Here is a 20,441-nt window from a genome sequence, read left to right on the forward strand (position 1 = left end):
GGATCTCAGTTTGGGCTGGTCACTGGACCTCCTTTCCCTCAGGTTCTTCTCCAGTTTTGTCCCTCAGTTCTTTTAGACAGGAACAATTCTGGGTCAGAGATTTTGACTGTGGGATGGCAACTCCTTCCCTCTACTTGATGCCCTGTCTCTCTACTGGAGGTGGACTCTACAAGTTCCTCTTCCCACTGTTGGGCATTGCATCTAAGGTCCCTCCTTTTGAATCTTGAGAAGCTGTCACCTCCCAGGTCTCTGGGACATTCTAGAGGTCTCTTCTCCTCCCACCCCTGGAGGTTGAATATTTCCATTCATTTTGCTGGCCCTCAGGGCTTCTCTTCTGTGCCCCTGCCCCCAATACCTAATCATGTTCCCCTTTTCCCTTCTCCCTCCCCTCTCTCACATAGCTCCCTCCCTCCCTCTGACCCCCTGTGGTTGCATTCTTCTCCTAAGTGGGATTGAAGCATCCTCACTTGGGTTCCCTTCCTCCATTTCTCATGATCCATTTCTTCTCCCTCCCAAAAGCAATTGAAGTGTCCTCACTTGGGCCCTTCAGCTTGTTGACCTTTCTTGAGTTCTGTGGGTTGTGTCCTGGGTATTCTGTATTTTTTTGGCTAATACCCACTTATTAGTGAGTAAACATCATGCACGTCCTTTTGAGTCTGAGTTACTCAGTTAGGTCTATTTGCCTGCAAAACTCATGATGTCCTCATTCTTTTTTTTTTGTTTGTTTGTTTAGGGGAGATATTTAAATTTTACTTCTTTGCAGGGTCTTGTTTTGAATTAACTACTATTGCAAAGAAATTCATAAAGAACAAACTATTTTCATTGTTTTGGGCCTCATCGTGCTAGGAATCAGCTGAGTCTAAGCCTCTGATAATGACAACTTGAAAAGTGTGTAAATATCTGGCCTCTTTGTCATGGAGACTACTAAAGTGTATATATATAATATATATATATATATTTTATACTTTATATATACATATATGTGTGTGTGTTGTCTACAACTTTTCAGTATTTTTTTCTCCATCTTTATTAAATTGGGTATTTCTTATTTACATTTCAATTGTTATTGCCTTACCCAGTTTCCAGGCCAACATCCCCCAACCCCTCCCCTTCTCTATGGGTGTTCCCCTCTCCATCCTCCCCCCATTACTGTCTTCCCCCAACAATCCCGCTCACTCAGGGTTCAGTCTTGGCAGGACCAAGGGCTTCCCCTTCCACTGGTGCCCTTACTAAATGTCCTCGTTCTTTATAGCTGAATAGTATTCCATTGTGTAGAACCACATTTTCTGTATCCATTTTTCTGTTGTGGGACATTTTCATTCTTTTCAGCTTCTGACTATCACAAATAAGGCCACTATGAACATAGTGGAGCATTGCCCTGTGGTATGGTGGGGTACATTTTTGATATATGCCCAAGAGTTGTATAGCTGGGCGGGCCTTCAGGTAGAGATCTATTTCCAGTTTTCGGAGGAAACTGCAGATTGATTTCCAGAGTGGTTGTACCAGTTTGCAATCCTACTAACAATGGAGGAGTGTTCCTCTTTCTTCACTTCCTCCACAACATGTGCTGTCACCTGAGTTCTTGATCTTAGCCATTCTGATTGGTATAAGGTAGAATCTCAGGGTCATTTTGATTTGCATTTCCCTGATCACTAAGGACTTTGAACATTGAAGTTCTTCTCAGCCATTCGAGATTCCTCTATTACAAATTCTCTGTTTAGTCTATATACCCCAGTTTTTGATTGGGTTTGTTTGGTTTTTCAGTAGTTAGCTTCTTGAGTTCTTTGTGTATTTTAGATATTAACCCTTTATCAGATATAGGGTTAGTGAAGTTTTCTCCCAATATATAGGTTGCCAATTTGTCCTATTGACTATGTCCTTTGCCTTCCAGACGCTTTCCTGTTTCATGAGGTCCCATTTATCAATTCTTGATATTAGAGCATGAGCCACTGGAGTTCTGTAAAATTTCCTCCTGTGCCAATGAGTTCAAGGCTCTTTCCTACTTTCTCTTTTTCCAGCCTTTTATTCTGAGGTAGTGTATGTTTTTGTCACTGAAGTGTGTTTCTTGTATGCAACAAAATGCTGGATCCTGTTTATGTGTCCAGTCTGATAGCTTGTGTCTTTTTACTGGGGAATTGAGTTTGTTGATAATGAGAGATATTAAAGACATATTATTGTTAGTTCCTGATATTTTTGTTGTTGTAGATGGCATTATGTATGTGATTCTCTCCTTTTGGTTTTGTTGTGAGATAATTTCTTGTTTTTTTGTTGGTGTAGGTACCTTCCTTGTGTTGGAGTTTTCCTTCTAGAATCCTCTGTTTAGCTGGATTATTAGATAGATACTATTTGAATTTGGTTTTGTCTTAGAATATTTTGGTTTCTCCATCTATGTTGATTGAGAGTTTTATTAGGTATAGTAGCCTGGGCTAGCATTTGTGTTCTCTTAGGGTCTGCATGATCTCTGTCCAGGCTCTTCTGGCTTTTAGGGTTTCTATTGAGAAGTCTGGTGTAATTCTGATAGGTCTGATAGGTCTATCTTCATATTATTACTTGGCCTTTTGCCCTTACAGCTTTTAATAGTCTCTCTTTGCTCTGTGCATTTAGTATTATGATTATTATGTGATGAGAGTATTTTTTTCTGGTCCAATCTATTTGGTGTTCTATAGGCTTCTTGTACATTTATGATGATCTCTTTCTTTAGGTTGGGGAAGTTTTTTCTATAATTTTGTTGAAGACATTTTCTAGTTCTTTGAACTGGGAATCTTTACTCTCTTCTATTCCTATTATTCTTAGGTTTGGCCTTTTCATTGTGTCCTGTATTTCTTGGATGCTTTGGGTTACTCTTTCATGTTTTGAATTTTCTTTGACAGTTGTGTTCATATCATCTAAGGTATATTCTACATCTGAGATTCTCTTCTCTATCTCTTGTATTCTGTTGGTGATGCTTACATCTGTAATTCCTGACCTCTTTCCTAGGTTTCCATTTCAAGGGTTGCCTTCATTTGTGTTTTATTTATTGTTTCTACTTCCCCTTTTAGGTCTTGGACCACTTTGTTCAACTCCTTCACCTGTTTGATTGTCTTTTCCTATATTTCTTTAAGAGATTTGTTTCCTCTTTAAGAGCTTCTTCTACCTGTTTACCTGTGTTTTCCTGCATTTCTTTCAGTGTGTTGCTTATATCCCTCTTAAAGGACTCTATTATCTTATTCATGAGATAGGATTTTAGGTCAGCACCCTGTTTTTCAGGTGTGTTGGTGTATCTAGGGCTTGCTGTGGTGTGAAATCTGGGTTCTGATGGTGCCAAAGTATGTTGGCTTCTGTTGCTTCTGATCATGCACTTGCCTCTCACCATCTGGTTATCTCTGTTGTTAACTGGCTTGGGTTTCTCTGGCTGGAGCTTGCCTCCTGTGTTACTGTGTTACTCCTGGGTTACTGCAAGTCTCCTGGGAGACCTGTGGCCCTGACTATAGCAGTTCTTGGAGGCCTTCAGACTGTTGGGTCTTTAGAGGGGCAGACATTGCTGATGATCTTTTGCCCTGCTGCAGCAGATCCCCTGGGAGGCCTTCAGACTGTGGGGTCTTCAGGAAAGCAGAGAGCTGATGATCTGCCCCATTCAGAAGGGAGGTGGAGTTAGAGGGAAGGAGAGATGGGTCCCGAGTCCTCTAGGTTCCTTGGGGTTTCCAGCTGCTGCAGTGATTTGGGAGGGTCTCTGCAGAAGGCACAGGCTGCTTGCTTTTTTTTTAAATATAAGAATTACTTAGTAATTTTCATGTATCTATATACTGAATAAAATTTTCAAAGATCTTAACTAATTTAATAGCACAAAAGAACTAATAGACCATTTGTTTTAGGATGTCTCAGAAGAAAAACAACTGAAGTATATCAAGAAACTGACACACTGTTATCAGAATGGATTTGTATCCTTTATATATTATGTGGATGTGTTCATTTCATTCCCCTGGAAACACTAAAAAAATACACTAGATCCCTTCCTATGGCCATGGTAACAAAGTGTCACAAGCCATGTACATCTATTACCCGTTTGTTTGTAAGGATCCCTATCTGGAACTGACAGGAAAGTAGAGGTCATAGGTCTCAGAGGGGATATAATTATTACTGTTCTGTTGAATAGATGGAATCCTCTTGTTAAATTGCCTTTGAAACATTTTGTTTATACCTATGTCAGCCTCAGTCAATCAGGATGGAAAACTTCCTCTTTGTAATGGGTGTTGTACCTGAGACTCATAAAATATCAAACTTCTGAGATGACTTAACCATTGCTCAAGCCTAATTGCTCAATACTCTGCCACAGATGAGGGAAATTAATCAAACACCTATATCACCCCTTCCAAGGCTTGTGCAAAGAGAATTAAAGAAATGTAGGTGCTGGAGGAAAGGGTTCAGTGTTGTATAGACTTTCCTTCTAATTGAAGTATTCACTTCTAGAGAAAGGACAGAGAGGTTCCTAAGGCTCAGGAAGTAAGCAAAACTCACAAAGTTTAGAAAGCAGAAACTTACAAGATTCATATACTCACTCTCAAAGATTATATTAGAGATACACAGCTGCTGGGAAGAGGAAACTCTCCAACTGGAAAGCCTCCTACACGCTATGCAAGAAACTCCAGGGATGCAGATGCTGTGAGTCATGACTCAAGATAAAGTACACATTTCAGTGCTGTAGCTCTCTTTGAGTCATCTACTGCTGTTAAGCAACTGGTCATGTATAATTCTGCAAGTAGTTACAACAAGCTCACAGCTTCATTAAGCTAGACTACGTAAGAACTGTTCCTGAAATCTGTTATCAGTGACCTCTGTAAAGTAAACAGATTTGTGTGCATCTCCCAGGAAGTCTTCTAACAGCTTCCTGGGAAGTGATACGTCCATCACTTTGTGAAGCTTTACAGCCTAAGCCAGCCTGTTACAAAGGTCTTCAGAGGAGAGCTACTTGCTACCAACTATCTAAACCTAAGGAAAGGCAATGCGTTGTGTCATGGATTTCCCCTTCGTCTCTATTCAAGGTCAGACCTGAGGGCTATCCTGTATCACTTCTGATCTGTTCTTGTCCCCACCACTGTTGGGTTCTTCCAAGCTCTAAGCTTATGGACCGCATGAGGGGCTTTCCAGCACAGCCCAAGCTTACACTCTTCCCCTTCCATCTCCTCGTCATGACTTGTACCTCTTGCTTGAATCCTGCCATTTCCAGCTGCTAAGAATGAGTGCTGTGGGAATCACCCACCAAATCAGAGGCTGACACGGAAGGCCATAGCTTTATGTCCCTTCCCATTGTAATTCCTCCTTTAAATAAGACTTTCCTCTAAGCAGCCATGCCTGCCTCTGTTACATATCTTGTTACATATAGCAGTGGGCATGAAGAGGTCACCACAGTTTGCTGACTGTCTCTTGGGGAACTGCCATACAGTCTCTAGTCTGAACTGTTGTCAGAGTGTCTGCATACTCACATTTTGAATTCCAGTTACGAAGAGAATCCCCATTCCAATATCACATGAAAAAGGATGACCAAACTGGGATTCGCCCAAAGATACTCCATCCTGAGACATCTCAACCTTGGCTGCATGCCCTGTCACACATCGCCGGGAGACTGGAATCACCACTGAGGCAGAGAGGCACACCACCCCTTACTACGTGCAGAAAAGAACCCCTGCTGGGATTGTCCCCTGGACTCTGCCTTCAAACCGATCATAGATGTATGTCTCATCATACACTGTAAGGGCCAAATAATTCTGTCCCAACTCTTCTAGGCTTCTGTCTGTCCCTGTTCAGGCACCAAGTCTGTTATGTAATTTTTCTTGGGGAGATATAACCCACATTAGGCACTGATGAAAAACCAAGTTAACATTTCTACACAAGGCTAATTTAGTGAACTATTGACTTTATTGGCATAACTTACAGGAACATGGATGACTCAGTGAAAGATGTGTCACTAAATAGCATTCTCCATCATTAATAGCAATGAGAGCTCACAAAGCTACACCCTTGAAACTTGTTTGCAGCTCCCCGAGTCATAAATGTCAGCTTTCCAAGACTTGTAAGGTTTACTTCCTGAGCCACATGAGCCTCTTCTCCTTATAGGAATGGATGCTTCAATTCAGAGGAAGTGGAAGTTAACAGAGCTGTGTTCCCTCCCTGCCTAAGAAGCTCGTGCAGCAAAGCTACAGACAATAGGATTCAATCTAGGACCTGAAGTCACAATCAGAACAATATCTTAGCCATCAAACAAAAATCAATGAAATTTGGTTTTGTATTAATCATGTTTTTTAAACAGGCAAAATAAAATACGTTATTATTTGAAGCTCTAGAAGAGATACATTTTGCTTTTATGTGAGCTTTAAGTGAAATAAAATCTCAATTTTAATGCTCATTATAAGAACTGCATCTGAAAAAATAAAGTACTTTATCTGTTTGTGTTGTAGTTTGAAATAGTGATAAAAAATATAACGTTGCTAGAAGAACGGTTATAAACTTTTCTCTTTAGACCTCAAACTAATTAAACTAAAACTTACTATACTTAACAGGATAGATAAGATTTTGTAAACTTTCTGGGGTAAACTCATAAAAAATATGTTTATAAATTAATGATAACTTTATTTCCTAACAAAATATTAAAGCCTCTAAGAGATTTGGCACAGATATTTAAAATTCTGAGTCTGTGTGCAGAAAAAATCGAAAAGCAGCCATGTTTTGTAGAGCCTGCATCTGAAATCATAAAATTGTGTGGGTAAGTTGTTTCTCTCTAACTCTACTTTATTCTATATGCTTTATTTGTATTACAAAGATGTTAGATATATAGTGTATCAAAATAATAAAAATCAAAATTTAAATAACTTGGTGACAGGATTTGAGCAGTTACTATTTCAAATGTTACAGATTTCTATAGAAATTGTAAGTATATATAAAATACTTTCTGATATGTAGTCACATGGCCACATGCTTGGTAAGCAACAAATGAAACCAAAGGACTGCCACAGTTTGAGAGAATCTTTACATAAACTTAAAGGTAGTTACAGTTTGGTGTTCTTTTTACTCTTTCTTTAAAAAATTGACTCTCAAAGGTATATTCTTATGTCATGTTTTATTTGATTTTGCCATTTTGAATGAGGAAGAAAAATTATGTTTTGTATATATGGGAATATAAATTAGAGGTAATATATATTAGAGGTAAGAGTTATAAAACATTATGTCTTGCTCTTCTCTATTGTAGTTTCTACACCAACTCTGGAAACTACAAGTATGTGTATATACATATATATTATGTACATATATATTATGTACATAGATCAAATGGACAAACATATGTATATAAGTAGACACACATATATAAATGCTTCTTTGCTGCCACACAGTGGCTGATCTAGATAAATGTTTAAATAGCCACTTTCAAGTCAGGAGACTTCTTAAAGTTGGAAGGAAATTATTTTGACAATTTCATCTTCTAAACCTATCTATCAATTTAATATTAACATATTAACATATATATGCATTCCAACCCTAAGATTTAGCAGCAGTAAAATAAAAAAATTCTGTATCCATTTACATTTAATTCTTTGATATAATAAAATAATGAAAAATAATTTACCAGATGCCTATGTCTGGCCTTCCTTTTCAACGGAGATTTATATACAATGAAATGAATTATTGCTCTAGTGCTTTCAAACACACTAGACGTTTTTGTGTTGATATGTGGCTATATGGCAAGCAGCCCTTTTGCCTGTGCAGGTTCTGAAGGACTGAGCTTACAGTCTTACCTCCACACAGCTGGTTCAGTCTACAGAACGTCTCACTGTGTAACAGTCCAGATCTCTTCAGCGGTGCTCTTCCCTCTCCCTCCTCTGTACATTATTAATTTTTAACATTTCCAATTTCCGCCTATATTCAGCATTTCACTAGGCCCAACCCTCACTTGATTGTCTTTTCAAGAACTTTTTAGAGATTAAAACATTGGAAATACATCAGACGTTTCTGTTTGGTCTCGAGTTGCTTTTCCATTGTACCAGGGGCACACTCCTGTACCTTTTTGGGTTGAACCACCAACCTCAATACTTTATTCTAGGAGCCTCCTTTGGTGGAAAAAATGTAAAAGTGGGGCAAGATATTTAGAGTCTTAGTTTTGAAATATTTAGCTGTTTGTCAGTCAACTAGATGATAATATTTGCTTTGAATTTGATTCTAAAAGGACAAAAATTAGTCCCCACACAAATTATAAAATTGTCTTTGTAGCTTGCCTTCATAGACTTTTAAATTCAAATTAACTTGTGCATTCTGTATTTGCTATGATTGTTTTCAATTCCTATTTGCAACTATTTTCCAACACGAAAGAGTGTATGGATACTGTTTCTGTATCCACATAGGAAAGTTTTTCAATGGCCCCTTCTAATGATTTAGTAAATGGCTGGAAAGACCTAATTTGGAAGTTGTATATAAAAATGTTTTATACTTCAAATAGTACAAGAGATTCAAATGGTTTATATTTTGTTTTAAGAAGTAATTTCTATCTGTTCCTTGAAATTTAATATAATGACCTGGGATTTACAAACTTGATCTTTTGTGATTTACAATTAAGTATTTTCAGATAATGTTGGTTATAATAACTGAATTAGAATTCAGATATATTTGGTTGTGAGCCTAGCCTTTAATGGGTGAGCCATCTCTCTGATATAATTAATATTTTTTAAAGTTGAATTAGTTATTGGTTCCAAAAGTATTCTGTTCTTTTGTGAATAGTTGCTAATCTGATTAATAAAGAGGAGACATTGACCTTTAGAAAGAAATTGACCATTAATTTGGTAACTCCTGCTTTATAAACTTCAGGAAAAGCCATTAAACATTTTTAAGTTTTGACTGAGTTCTCCTAACTCTGATTAGAAAGATAATTTGTAAGTATTTATTAAGAGTGAAGATTTCTTTCTTAGCTCAACTTTATCTCTTTACTCTTACTAATGTGCTTGGTAATCTCTGCTTGGTCAGTTAGAAGTACAATTTTACTTTGGTTCTCTACACTAAAGAATAAGATAGGCTAAGAGAGAATATCCCTTATTCTTTAGAATATAAATGTTTCCCCTTTTATGAGGGATGTATCAACCTCGGAATCTATTTAAAATTACTCTGTCGTTCTTCATTCTTACTGAAGCTTGCCATTTTTGAAAAAGAAAGTATCGGATGAAATAACTTACACTGAAGATACCGCTAACTCATTTGCACTTCTGGGTAAGTTAAGACTATTTTAGAAGGGGAATAGAAGATGGCAGGACCAATCTGAGGAAAAGAGCGGGTCTGCTTTAGCTGTTTCCTTAACAGGATCCCCTACACCAAGGCTCCTCCTTCCCTTATTTTAGCTGAGAATTATCATGGTGTGCTCTATGATAGTTCTGGAGCTGTGTGTACCTGAGGTGTTTCACAGTATCAGCAAGGCCCTCTGCTCTGTGTGGCTTTGACCTCTTTGATTTCCTTTCACTTGATGTATAGTTTAGTTGTGTTTTGTTAACCTCTCTTTAATTCTTTCAACGGTTTATATACCATCTTTTGATCATATTCACTCCTTACCCAACTACCCTTAGATCTACACCCAACTTTGACTGTCCTTTTGCTCCCATCAGTTTGTCATGCCCAAATATTGTTGAACATGTGAGCTTTCACTGGAGCATGCACTCTTAGAGAAGCTAGTCTCCTCTACCAGCAGCTAGCACTTGCCAATAGCTGCAGAGCTGGGGGTGGATCACGTCTACCTTCCACCACGTGTCTGTAGTCTTCTTCTAGTGAGCACAGAAACATTGTCACATTTGAGCTGAGTTGCTGAAACCAGAGTCCACATGCATTGTTCACTGTGTGCCCCAAACTTTTAAATAAAATCAAATATGAAAAATGTCATAAAAGGGTATGCATTTATATCCAGTTTTTTAACTTTTTAGAAATAAAAGTAAATTTAGAATTTACTTCTTAAGAAATGTGATAAAAAAAAACATTTTCTGATAATCATCCTCTGGGACATGATGATATGTTTTCCAAACAAATGCTATATTGAATTCATGGTTACTAGTTTATGTCTTTATTTCTAATTGTGAAATAAAAGATAAATGATCAGTAAACTTTTAAAACTATTTCCTTAAGTTTTTTTCTAAGTGATATTCCCCATACAAGAAGATTTTAAAGGATCACCAAAAGTGAATAAAAAGCATATTTATTTTAACATTAAATGTTACTTATTTTTGTGTAGGTTTCATTATCTTCAACTATAGTTATAGTTACTCAGATTTCCTAAATTTGAGCTTCAACAGTAGAAGTATCACAAAGACTAGATTAAATACAAAGAATTAAAGAAAACCTTAAGAATCAAGCAGAGTCAGAAGTAATGGGAGATTTCAACTCTGTCATTAGTGGAAAAGTTAAATAGGAAGACATTCTAAAAGAAGACATGCTAATATTTAAAAATACTTTTGTTGATAATATTTTATGGTGAAAAAAGTGTATATTTAGAATTAGCCATCTGGACTCAATTTATATGATCCCAATCTTGTTGGCAACATCTAGAGCACCATAACCAGGAGCCGAGTGAACATACGCCTTCTTCTTTCTGTCAGGCTGTATCAGGGTATTGACTTTGGCCACATCAATGTCATAGAGTTTCTTCGTGGCCTGTTCGACCTGGTGCTTGTTGTCCTCTATTTTCTTCATGGCTGACTTGGTAGTCAATGGAATTTGAGGATAGCATAGTGGTCAAGCTTGTTTCTCCTGGGTGCACTCTTTCGAGGATATTTTGGCTGCCTCCAGAGCCACAGGGTCTTGGGCTGCCAGAAAATGGGTGACGTTCGGATCTTCTTTTTGTGGCTGTGGACACCTTTCAGCACTGCCTTCTTAGCTTTCGAGGCTTCACTCTGGCTTGGGCTTTGGGAGGGACGGGAGCTTCCTTTTTCACTTTCAGCGTATTATTTTTAAGTGTCCCTGTTGGCCCTATTTTAGAATGTTGCCTTCTAGAAAATGAGCAGACATTCTAGAATAACCCGTGGCCTGTCATCCCACTATTCCTTCCTTACTGACACCCTGTTTGTAAAAGTACATTGCTGTGCCACTAAGGACAGAATGAACTCTTAACTTCTTAACTCACTAATGATGTAGTGCAGATACTGCTCTGTTTAGTGCCTTTTTGATTTCTGGAAACATGAAGTAGAATACACAGTATGAAGTATTTAATAAAAGACATTAGTGACAATTATTAAGAGACCCCAGCATCTACCATGTATTGGTATTAGGATTTCTTCTAAATGATGTGTAGATATTTCTGATTCAGGAAAAGGGATCTGGAAATGAATGAAGAAGTTAGTACTCTGCTTTGAAATGCTAAATCAGGAAGCTGTAAGAAATATTTTAAAATACTTTCCAAAGCCTCACATAGCTGAGGAAAGGCTTTTAGTAAATACTCTTTTTTTATTGGATATTTTATTTACGTTTCAAATGTTATCCCTCTTCCCAGTTTCCCCTCTGTAAACCCCCTACCTAATCCCCCCTACCCCTGCTTCTATGAGGATGCTACCCACCCACCCACCCACTACTGCCAACCCACCCTGGCATTTCCCTACACTGGAGAATTCAGCCTTTACAGGGCCAAGGGCCTCTCCTACCATTGATGCCCAGCAAGGCCATACTCCGCTACATATGCGACTGGACCAATTGCCCCATGTGTACTCTTTGGTTGGTAGTTTAGTCCCTGGGAGCTCTGGGCAGTGGGTCTGTCTGGTTGGTTGATATTGTTGTTCTTCCAATGGGGTTGAAAACTTCTTCAGATCCTTCAGTCCTTTAATTCCCCCAATGGGGACCCTGTGCTCAGTCCAATGATTGGCCACAATAAGAATGGGTCAATTGGCATTCTTCCACATTCTGATATCCAGTTGAACCAGCACCATCTGTTGAAAATGCTGTCTTTTTTCCACTTGTCAAAGATCAAGTGACCATAAGTTTGTGGGTTCATTTCTGGGTCTTCAATTCTATTCCGTTGATCTACCTGCCTGTCTCTGTACCAATATCATACAATTTTTATCACTATTGCTCTGTTATACAGCTTGAGGTCAGGAATGGTGATTTCCTAAGAAATTCTGTTATTGTTGCGAATAGTTTTTGCTATCTTGGGTTTTTAGTTGTTCCAAATGAATTTGCAAATTGCTCTTTCTAACTCTGTAAAGAATTGAGTTGGAATTTTATGGGGATTGCATTGAATCTGTAGATTGCTTTTGGCAAGATGGCCATTTTTACTATATTAATCCTGCCAATCCATGAGCATGGGAGATTTTTTTCATCTTCTGAGATCTTTGATTTTTTCACAGACTTGAAATTCTTGTCATACATGTCTTTCACTAGCTTGGGTAGATCACACCGAGGTATTTTATATTCTTTGTGACTATTGTGAAGGGTGTTGTTTCCCTAATTTCTTTCTCAGCCTCTATCCTTTGAGTAGAGGAAGGCTACTCTACTGATTTGTATGAGTTAATTTTATATCCAGCCACTTTGCTGAAGTTGTTTATCAGGTTTAGGAGTTCTCTGGTGGAATTTTTTGGGTCACTTAAGTATACTATCATATCATCTGCAAATAGTGATATTTTGACTTCTTCCTTTACAATTTGTATCCCTTTGACTTCCTGGATTGTGTATTTACTATATTTTATCGTTTGTAGTGTACTTTCTACTTACTATTTTTAATTAACTGTCAAACAGTATATTGTTTACCAACAACAATGTCCTACATCTCACATTCACTAGGTATCTCTGTTCTCTCCTGAACTTAATGTGACATCATGGTTGTGTCATTATTCATATAAAAACAACACCTAACAAGAACTTTTTCAACATCTACTCTCATATGAAGTGATGCATAACATACATAAGGTCACACATGCAATTATATGATGCAATATGCACATCTGATGAGACTTAATTATTATACCATCAGTATTGTATGCTTCCATTTAAAATAAACTTATAAATGTTATTACATTCTCTCCCTTGTCCTTCTGGCAGGTGAATTAATGAAAATACCAAGTTCTAAATTAAGGATACAAATCTGTAAGTGTATTGTTGACTTCTATCATGCAGAACCACTAAAGAAACACATTTCAGGTAAAATTTTCATTGATCTTTCAATGACAATTTTTGTCTTTGGGAAAGAAAAAAATAATGTCATCTCATATTTCATTAAACTTTGAACAAACAGGGGCTCATGGATTCAATATATAAAAAGATCAAATTTGCATAACTTTGACCTCTTATCTCTAAAAATTGTGTAAGTTTTCTTTCTTTTTTTTTTAGTTTGGAAGTTTATATCAAATTTTTATCTTGATGGTAAATATTTCTGGCCCAGTTGATAAGCAAATTTAGTTTGCTACCAACAGTATTTCTTAGAATTGTAGATAAAGGGGATGGGGATTTAGCTCAGTGGTAGAGTGCTTGCCTAGGAAGCGCAAGGCCCTGGGTTCGGTCCCCAGCTCCGAAAAAAAGAACCAAAAAAAAAAAAAAGAATTATAGATAAAATTATTTTCATCACTATCAATCCACCCAAGTAAATGTTACATTAGTAATAGTGCTGCCATTCTTCATTATGTTTGTGGAGAATTCTGTATGTTATAGCTAGGAAGCCTTAAAGCATACTTATGAGTAGATTATATCAAGCATTAGTCTTATGAGTATATAATATTATTCAAGACTACTTCTTATCTTCATTGATTATATAATTTGCAATTCATATAGTAAGAGAGAATAAATTATATTTTAAGTTATATATTTATGAATAGATAAAAGTAAATGTATGGTGGTCTAAACATTTGTGACTAAGGAGACCAAGAGAAGACATCTGAACTAGTGAAATACTTAAGGAGATTATTAAATGTAGCGGAGAGTAGTTAATCTGCTTAGAGCTCTGGTCAGATGATTTAGCTTCTAGCCCCCTCCCAGAGCTCTCTGGTTTCTCAGATGAGACACACACACACACACACACACACACACACACACACACGCACACGTGAACTTAATTTTTAATGTCCTGACTAGCTCAGTGGTTGGCCACTTCTAAACCTCCCCGCGGCTGGCACACACTCTCCTCCAGTATTCCTGAGTTAACATTTTCTAAATCTGTATCTTATCTTTGGTTCCCCAGACCCAAGCAGGGAAGTGGCCCTTTGGGCCATTTCCCCAGATTCTAACATGTTGGCCGGTCTTTAATCGTGATCTCTCTGCTTCCCAATCACGGAGAATCTCTGTTCACCCCTTGTCCTGGAAATCTGTAAGTCCTGCCTCTTTCACCCTGCGCAGCCATTGGCCGTTGGCAAATTAATTTCCTAATCAGAGCCAACTGGAGGCAGGCTTCCTTTAGCCTATGTGCAGGACATTGTAAACAGGCCTTTTTTTGGGTAACACAATTAGTATGAGAACACAAGTCACTACAATTAAATATGCAGTGGAAAGTCTCGGATTAAACAGACTGGAGAATACAATGTAGGATGGACCTGAACACTAAAATATTAGGGAAAAAAAACAAACAGGCTTGAAATTCACTGAGTAGAAATGAAAACTGAGCTCTCTGATACCAGCCCACAGCTCCCTGCTCCCAAATACCGTGGGAGAGAGAGCTGAACACCCAGAAGTGCTGGCAATCCTGAGACTGCAGGGCAGAACAGACTGCCATTTCTGCCCACCTTTGCCCACATCCCTGGCACAAGAGGAAACTGCATAGTGCCTCTGGACACAGGAATATAGGATCAGTCAGCTGCAGAAGGCCTGAGGTCCAGATCTGCGCCCGGATCTGAACTGAACCGGTCAAACAGCTCCCTGCACCCAAATCTCGGGGGTTTGGGGGGTGGACAGCTAGACCATCAGAGGGGCAGACACTCTGTGAAACCAGAGGAGAATACTCTCTGCCTACATTCCCGACTCAAGAGGAAAATGCCTTGTGCCATCTGTGCCCCCTGTGCACAGGGACCTAGAAGTAGCGGCAGGGCCCTTCCGGTTCCTGCCCACTTGGCGAGCTGAAAGCCAGCCCCCAGGAGCAACTACACACCTGAGAGCAGAACACATTGTTCCCATAACTGGCTGAAAGAAAACAGGAAAACAGGTCCCAGGAGTGCTGACAAACAGGCCCACAGGAGGATCAAGCCACCATCAAAAACAGCAAAACAACTGGATGACAAGAGCAAGTACAGGAACCCAAGCAACAGAAACCAACAGTACTTGGCATCATCAGAGCTCAATTCTCCCACCAAAGCAAATGCTGGATATCCAGACACTTCAGAAAAGCAAGATCTAGATTTAAAATCACATTTATGATGATGGAGGACTTTTAACAGGTCAAAAATAATTCCCTTAAGGAATTACAGGACACCAAAGTAAACAACTATTAACCCTTAAAGAGGAAACACAAAAATCCCTTAAAGAACTACTGGAAAAAACAACCAAACAGGAGAAGGAAATGAACAAAACCATCCAGGAGTTGAAAATGGAAATAGAAACAATAAAGAAAGCACAAAGGGAGACAACCTTGGAGATAGAAAATGTAGGGAAGAGATCAGGAGTCATAGACGCAAGCATCACCAACAGAATACAAGAGCTAGAAGAGAGAATCTCAGGAGCAGAAGATACCATAGAAAACATCGACACAACTGTCAAAGATAATGTAAAACACAAAAAGCTCCTAGCCCAAAACATACAGGAAATCCAGGACTCAATGAGAAGATCAAACCTAAGGATAATAGGTATAGAAGAGAGTGAAGACTCCCAACTTAAAGGGCCAGTAAATATCTTCAAAAAATCATAGACCAAAACTTCCCTAACCTAAAGAAAGATATGCCCATAAACATACTAAAAGCCTACAGAACTCCAAATAGATTGGACCAGAAAAGAAATGCCTCCCATCACATAATAGTCAGAACACCAAATGCACAAAACATAGAAGGAATATTAAAAGCAGTAAGGGAAAAAGGTCAAGTAACATATAAAGGCAGACCTATCAGAATTACACCAGACTTCTCACCAGAGACTATGAAAGCCAGAAGATTTTGGACAGATGTCATACAGACCCTAAGAGAACACAAATGCCAGCCCAGGTTACTGTATCCAGCAAAACTCTCAATTAACATAGAGGGAGAAACCAAGATATTCCATGACAAAACCAAATTTACACAATATCTTTCTACAAATCCAGCCCTACAAAGGATAATAAATGGCAAAGACCAACACAAGGAGGCAAGCTACACCCTAGAAAAGGCAAGAAACTAATCTTTTTGCAAAAAAAAAAAAAAAAAAAAAAAACCAAGAGAAGAGAAACAAACATAATCCCACCTCCAAATATGAAAATAACAGGAAGCAACAATCACTATTCCTAAATATTGCTCAACATCAATGGACTCAATTCCCTAATAAAAAGACACAGATTAACAGACTGGATGTATAAAGAGGACCCAGCATTTTGCTGCCTACAAAAAAACACACCACAGAGACAAAGACAGACACTACCTCAGAGTAAAAGACTGGAAAACCACTTTCCAATCAAATGGTCTGAAGAAGCAAGCTGGAGTAGCCATTCTAATATCAACTTTCAACCAAAAGTCATCAAAAATGATAAGGAAGGACACTTGATTTTCATCAAAGGAAAAATCCACCAAGATGAACTCTCAATCCTAAATATCTGTGTTCCTACAAGGGCACCTACATTCATAAAGGAAACCCTACTAAAGCTTAAAGCACATATTGCACCTCACACAATAATAGTAGGAGATTTCAACACCCTACTCTCATCAATGGACAGATCATGGAAACAGAAATTAAACAGAGACATAGACAGACTAACAGAAGTTATGAATCAAATGGACTTAACAGATATTTATTAAACATTCTATCCTAAAATAAAAGGATATACCTTCTTCTCACCACATCATGGTATCTTCTCCAAAATTGACCATATAATCGGTCATAAAACAGGCCTCAACAAATACAGAAAGATAGAAATAATCCCATGCATCCTATCACACCACCATGGACTAAGGCTGGTCTTCAATAACAACAATAAGGAAAGAACACCCACATATACATAGAAGTTGAACAATGCTCTACATAATGATAGCAACTTGGTAAAGGAAGGAATAAAGAGAGAAATTAAAAACTAATTAAAATTTAATGAAAATGAAGGTAAAACATACCCAAACTTATGGGACACAATGAAAGCTGTGCTAAGAGGAAAACTCATAGCTCTGAGTGCCTGCAGAAAGAAACAGGAGAGAGCATATATCAGCAGCTTGACAGTACACCTAAAAGCTCTAGAACAAAAAGAAGCAAATACACCCAGGAGGAGTAGAAGGCAGGAAATAATCAAACTCAGGGCTGAAATCAACCAAGTAGAAACAAAAAGTACTATACAAAGAATCAACAGAACTAAAAGCTGGTTCTTTGAGAAAATCAACAAGATAGATAAACCCTTAGCCAGACTAACCAGAAGGCACAGAGAGTGTGTCCAAAATAACAAAATGAGAAATGAAAAGGGAGACATAACAAGAGAATCAGAGGAAAATCAAAAAATCATCAGATCCTACTACAAAAGCCTATATTCAACAAAACTGGAAAATCTGGAGGAAATGGACAATTTTCTAGACAAATACCAGGTAACAAAGTTAAACCAGGAACAGATAAACCATTTAAACAACCCTGTAACTCCTAAAGAAATAGAAGCAGTCATTAAAGATCTCCCAACCAAAAAGAGCCCAGGACCAGATGGGTTTAGTGCAGAATTCTATCAGAACTTCATAGAAGACTTCATACCAATACTGTCCAAATGATTCCACAAAATTGAAACAGACGGAGCACTTCCAAATTCTTCTATGAAGCCACAATTACTCTTATACCTAAACTACATGAAGACCCAACAAAGAAAGAGAATGTCAGACCAATTCCCTTATGAATATCGACGCAAAAATGCTCAATAAAATTCTTGCAAACAAAATCCAAGAAAACATCAAAACGATCATGATCAAGTAGGCTTCATCTCAGGTATGTAGGGATGGTTCAATATACGAAAAACCATCAACGTAATCCACTATATAAAATGGGGTACAGAGCAAGGAAAGAATTCACAGCTGAGGAATGCCAAATGGCTGAGAAGCACATAAAGAAATGTTCAACATCCTTAGTAATCAGGGAAATGCAAATCAAAACAACCCTAAGATTCTGCCACACACCAATCAGAATGGCTAAGATCAAAAACTCAGGTGACAGCAGATGCTGGCAAGGATGTGGAGAAAGAGGAACACTCCATTGTTGGTGGGATTGCACAACCTCTCTGGAAATCAGTCTGGAGGTTCCTCAGAAAATTGGACATTGCACTACCTGAGGACCCAGCTATACCACTCCTGGGCATATACCCAAAAGATGCTCCAACATACAACAAAGACACATGTTCCACTATGTTCATAGCACCCTTATTTATAATAGCCAGAAGCTGGAAAGAACCCAGATGCCCTTCAACAGAGGAGTGGATACAGAAAATGTGGTACATCTACACAATGGAGTACTACTCAGCTATCAAAAACAATAACTATGAAATTCATAGGCAAATGGATGGAACTGGAAAATACCATCCTGAGTGAGGTAACCCAATCACAGGAAAACACACATGGTATTCACTTATTGATAAGTGGATATTAGCCCAAATGATCAAATTACCCAAGATGCACAGACCATATCAAACTCAAGGAGGATGACCAAACTTCGGATGATTCACTTATTTGAAAGGGGAACAAAAACAGCCATAGGAGGGGATAGGGAGGCAAAGTTTAGAGCAGAGACTGAAGGAACATCCATTCAGAGCCTGCCCCACATATGGCCCATACATATACAGCCACCAAAACTAGATAAGATGGATGAAGCAAAGAAGTGCATGCTGATAGGAACTGGATATAGATCTTTCCTGAGAGACACAGCCAGAACATGTCAAATACAGAGGTGAATGCCAGCAGCAGTCCACTGAACTGAGAACGGGATCCCTGTTGGAGGAATTAGAGAAAGGACTGAAAGAGCTGAAGGGGCTTTCGACCCCATAAGAACAATAATGCCAACGAAGCAGAGCTTCCAGGGACTAAACCACTACCCAAAGACTACATGCACTGACCCTGGGCTCCAACTACATAGATAGCACTGAATAGCCTTGAAGGGGCACCAATGGAAGGGGAAGCCCTTGGACCTGCCAAAGCTGGACCCCTGGTGTAGGGGATTGTTTGGGGGGGGGCGGTAATGGGGAGTGGATGGAGAGGGGAACACCCATTGAGAAAGGGAGGGAGAGGGGTTAGGGGGCTGATGGACAGGAAACCGGGAAGGGTAATAGCATTTGAAATATAAATAAGAAATACCCAATTTAATAAAATAGAAGAAAAAAGGAAGGATGAAAGAAAAATACACATAATAAAGTTATATGGAAGCAATTAAAAAAATGAAAATTGAACCTGTTAGTGGTTGAATTAGTCAGGAAATAAGTCATGTAAACAGCAAGGGAACATGAAGAACTCTATGGAAAGTTTTCATATTGAGAATTGGAAAATATGATCCAAAGAAATAAGAGAGGTTTAAAAAAAGATCCAAAGACTTAAAACATTCAAAAAGAGGAAAAGCCTTGTCTGGTACTCCCAGCATTGAGATCCCATGTGTACTGCAGGCTGCAGGAGAGAACAGCCATGGAGTGAACCTAGGACAAAGAAGGTAGAAAATGTCAGAAAGGAGAAAGCCAGAATATTGTAGAAAAAACAAAACCTCAGGGGAAACATAAAAGTTCAAATGGGAGAGAAATCATGAACACAAAACAACATAAACAGGATAGAGAAAAAATGGCGAGCCGGGCTCTAGGTTTTATTCTGAACAAGAGAATTCCACATGTCATAAACCATAGGAAACCCATGTTGTGGAAAAGTAGATTCTGACTTTTCCTCTCCAAATGGATCCTCCAAAGCTCAGCCTGCTCACACTAGAACAGATGAGTCTCCAGAGAGAAGAAAAGCCACAGAAACGAATGTGAAGGATACAAAAAGCATTGGCATACCCAGTGTGTGCAAAGCATGAAAGGGCACATCAGGATGAGAAGCCATATATAGATAGGCAAAATGGGAACGCCTATGTGACTCTGCCATTAGACATACCCAGTAGCACTTGGTGGAGAGAAGCCTGCATATGTAAGCCGTGAGAGGCATATCTGTAAAACCTTTGGCTGTTCCCCTTCATTTCTAATATGTGAAAGAAATTGTTCTGGGGAGAGAAAAGTCTGTGAGTGTAAGCAATGTGGAGAAGCCTGTGGTTTATCTTCTATTCAGAGATGCGTGAAATTACACTGCAGAGAAACATGCACGTAAGCAATGTGAGAAAGTCCGTATGTTCATGTTCTCTTCGAATATGTAAAATAATATGCTGGAGAGAAG

General features: G+C 38.5%; 1 protein-coding gene across 26 annotated transcripts in view; it reads left to right on the top strand.

The window, feature by feature from the left end:
- Cfap69 (cilia and flagella associated protein 69) overlaps positions 1–20,441 on the top strand; it is a 72,964-nt gene that overhangs the window by 9,504 nt on the left and 43,019 nt on the right. For 10 of the 26 annotated variants that reach the window (NR_197257.1, NR_197261.1, NR_197259.1 and 7 more), the window contains exons 3-6: positions 3,852–3,917; positions 6,627–6,736; positions 9,146–9,222; positions 13,021–13,119. Coding sequence is in view for 14 of the 26 variants with exons in the window: in NM_001431973.1 (NP_001418902.1) it covers positions 3,852–3,917; positions 6,627–6,736; positions 9,146–9,222; positions 13,021–13,119 (352 nt within the window). In the remaining 12 variants the exon portion in view is untranslated. Of the gene's footprint in view, positions 1–3,851; positions 5,019–5,473; positions 5,725–6,074; positions 7,590–9,059; positions 9,223–13,020; positions 13,516–20,441 lie in introns of those variants that run through there. The other 16 variants (NR_197260.1, NR_197262.1, NM_001431975.1 and 13 more) reach the window with 12 other exon arrangements.

Source organism: Rattus norvegicus, chromosome 4, assembly GCF_021556685.1.
Source record: "Rattus norvegicus strain SHRSP/BbbUtx chromosome 4, alternate assembly SHRSP_T2T, whole genome shotgun sequence".
In the NCBI taxonomy this organism is placed as follows: Eukaryota; Metazoa; Chordata; class Mammalia; order Rodentia; family Muridae; genus Rattus; species Rattus norvegicus.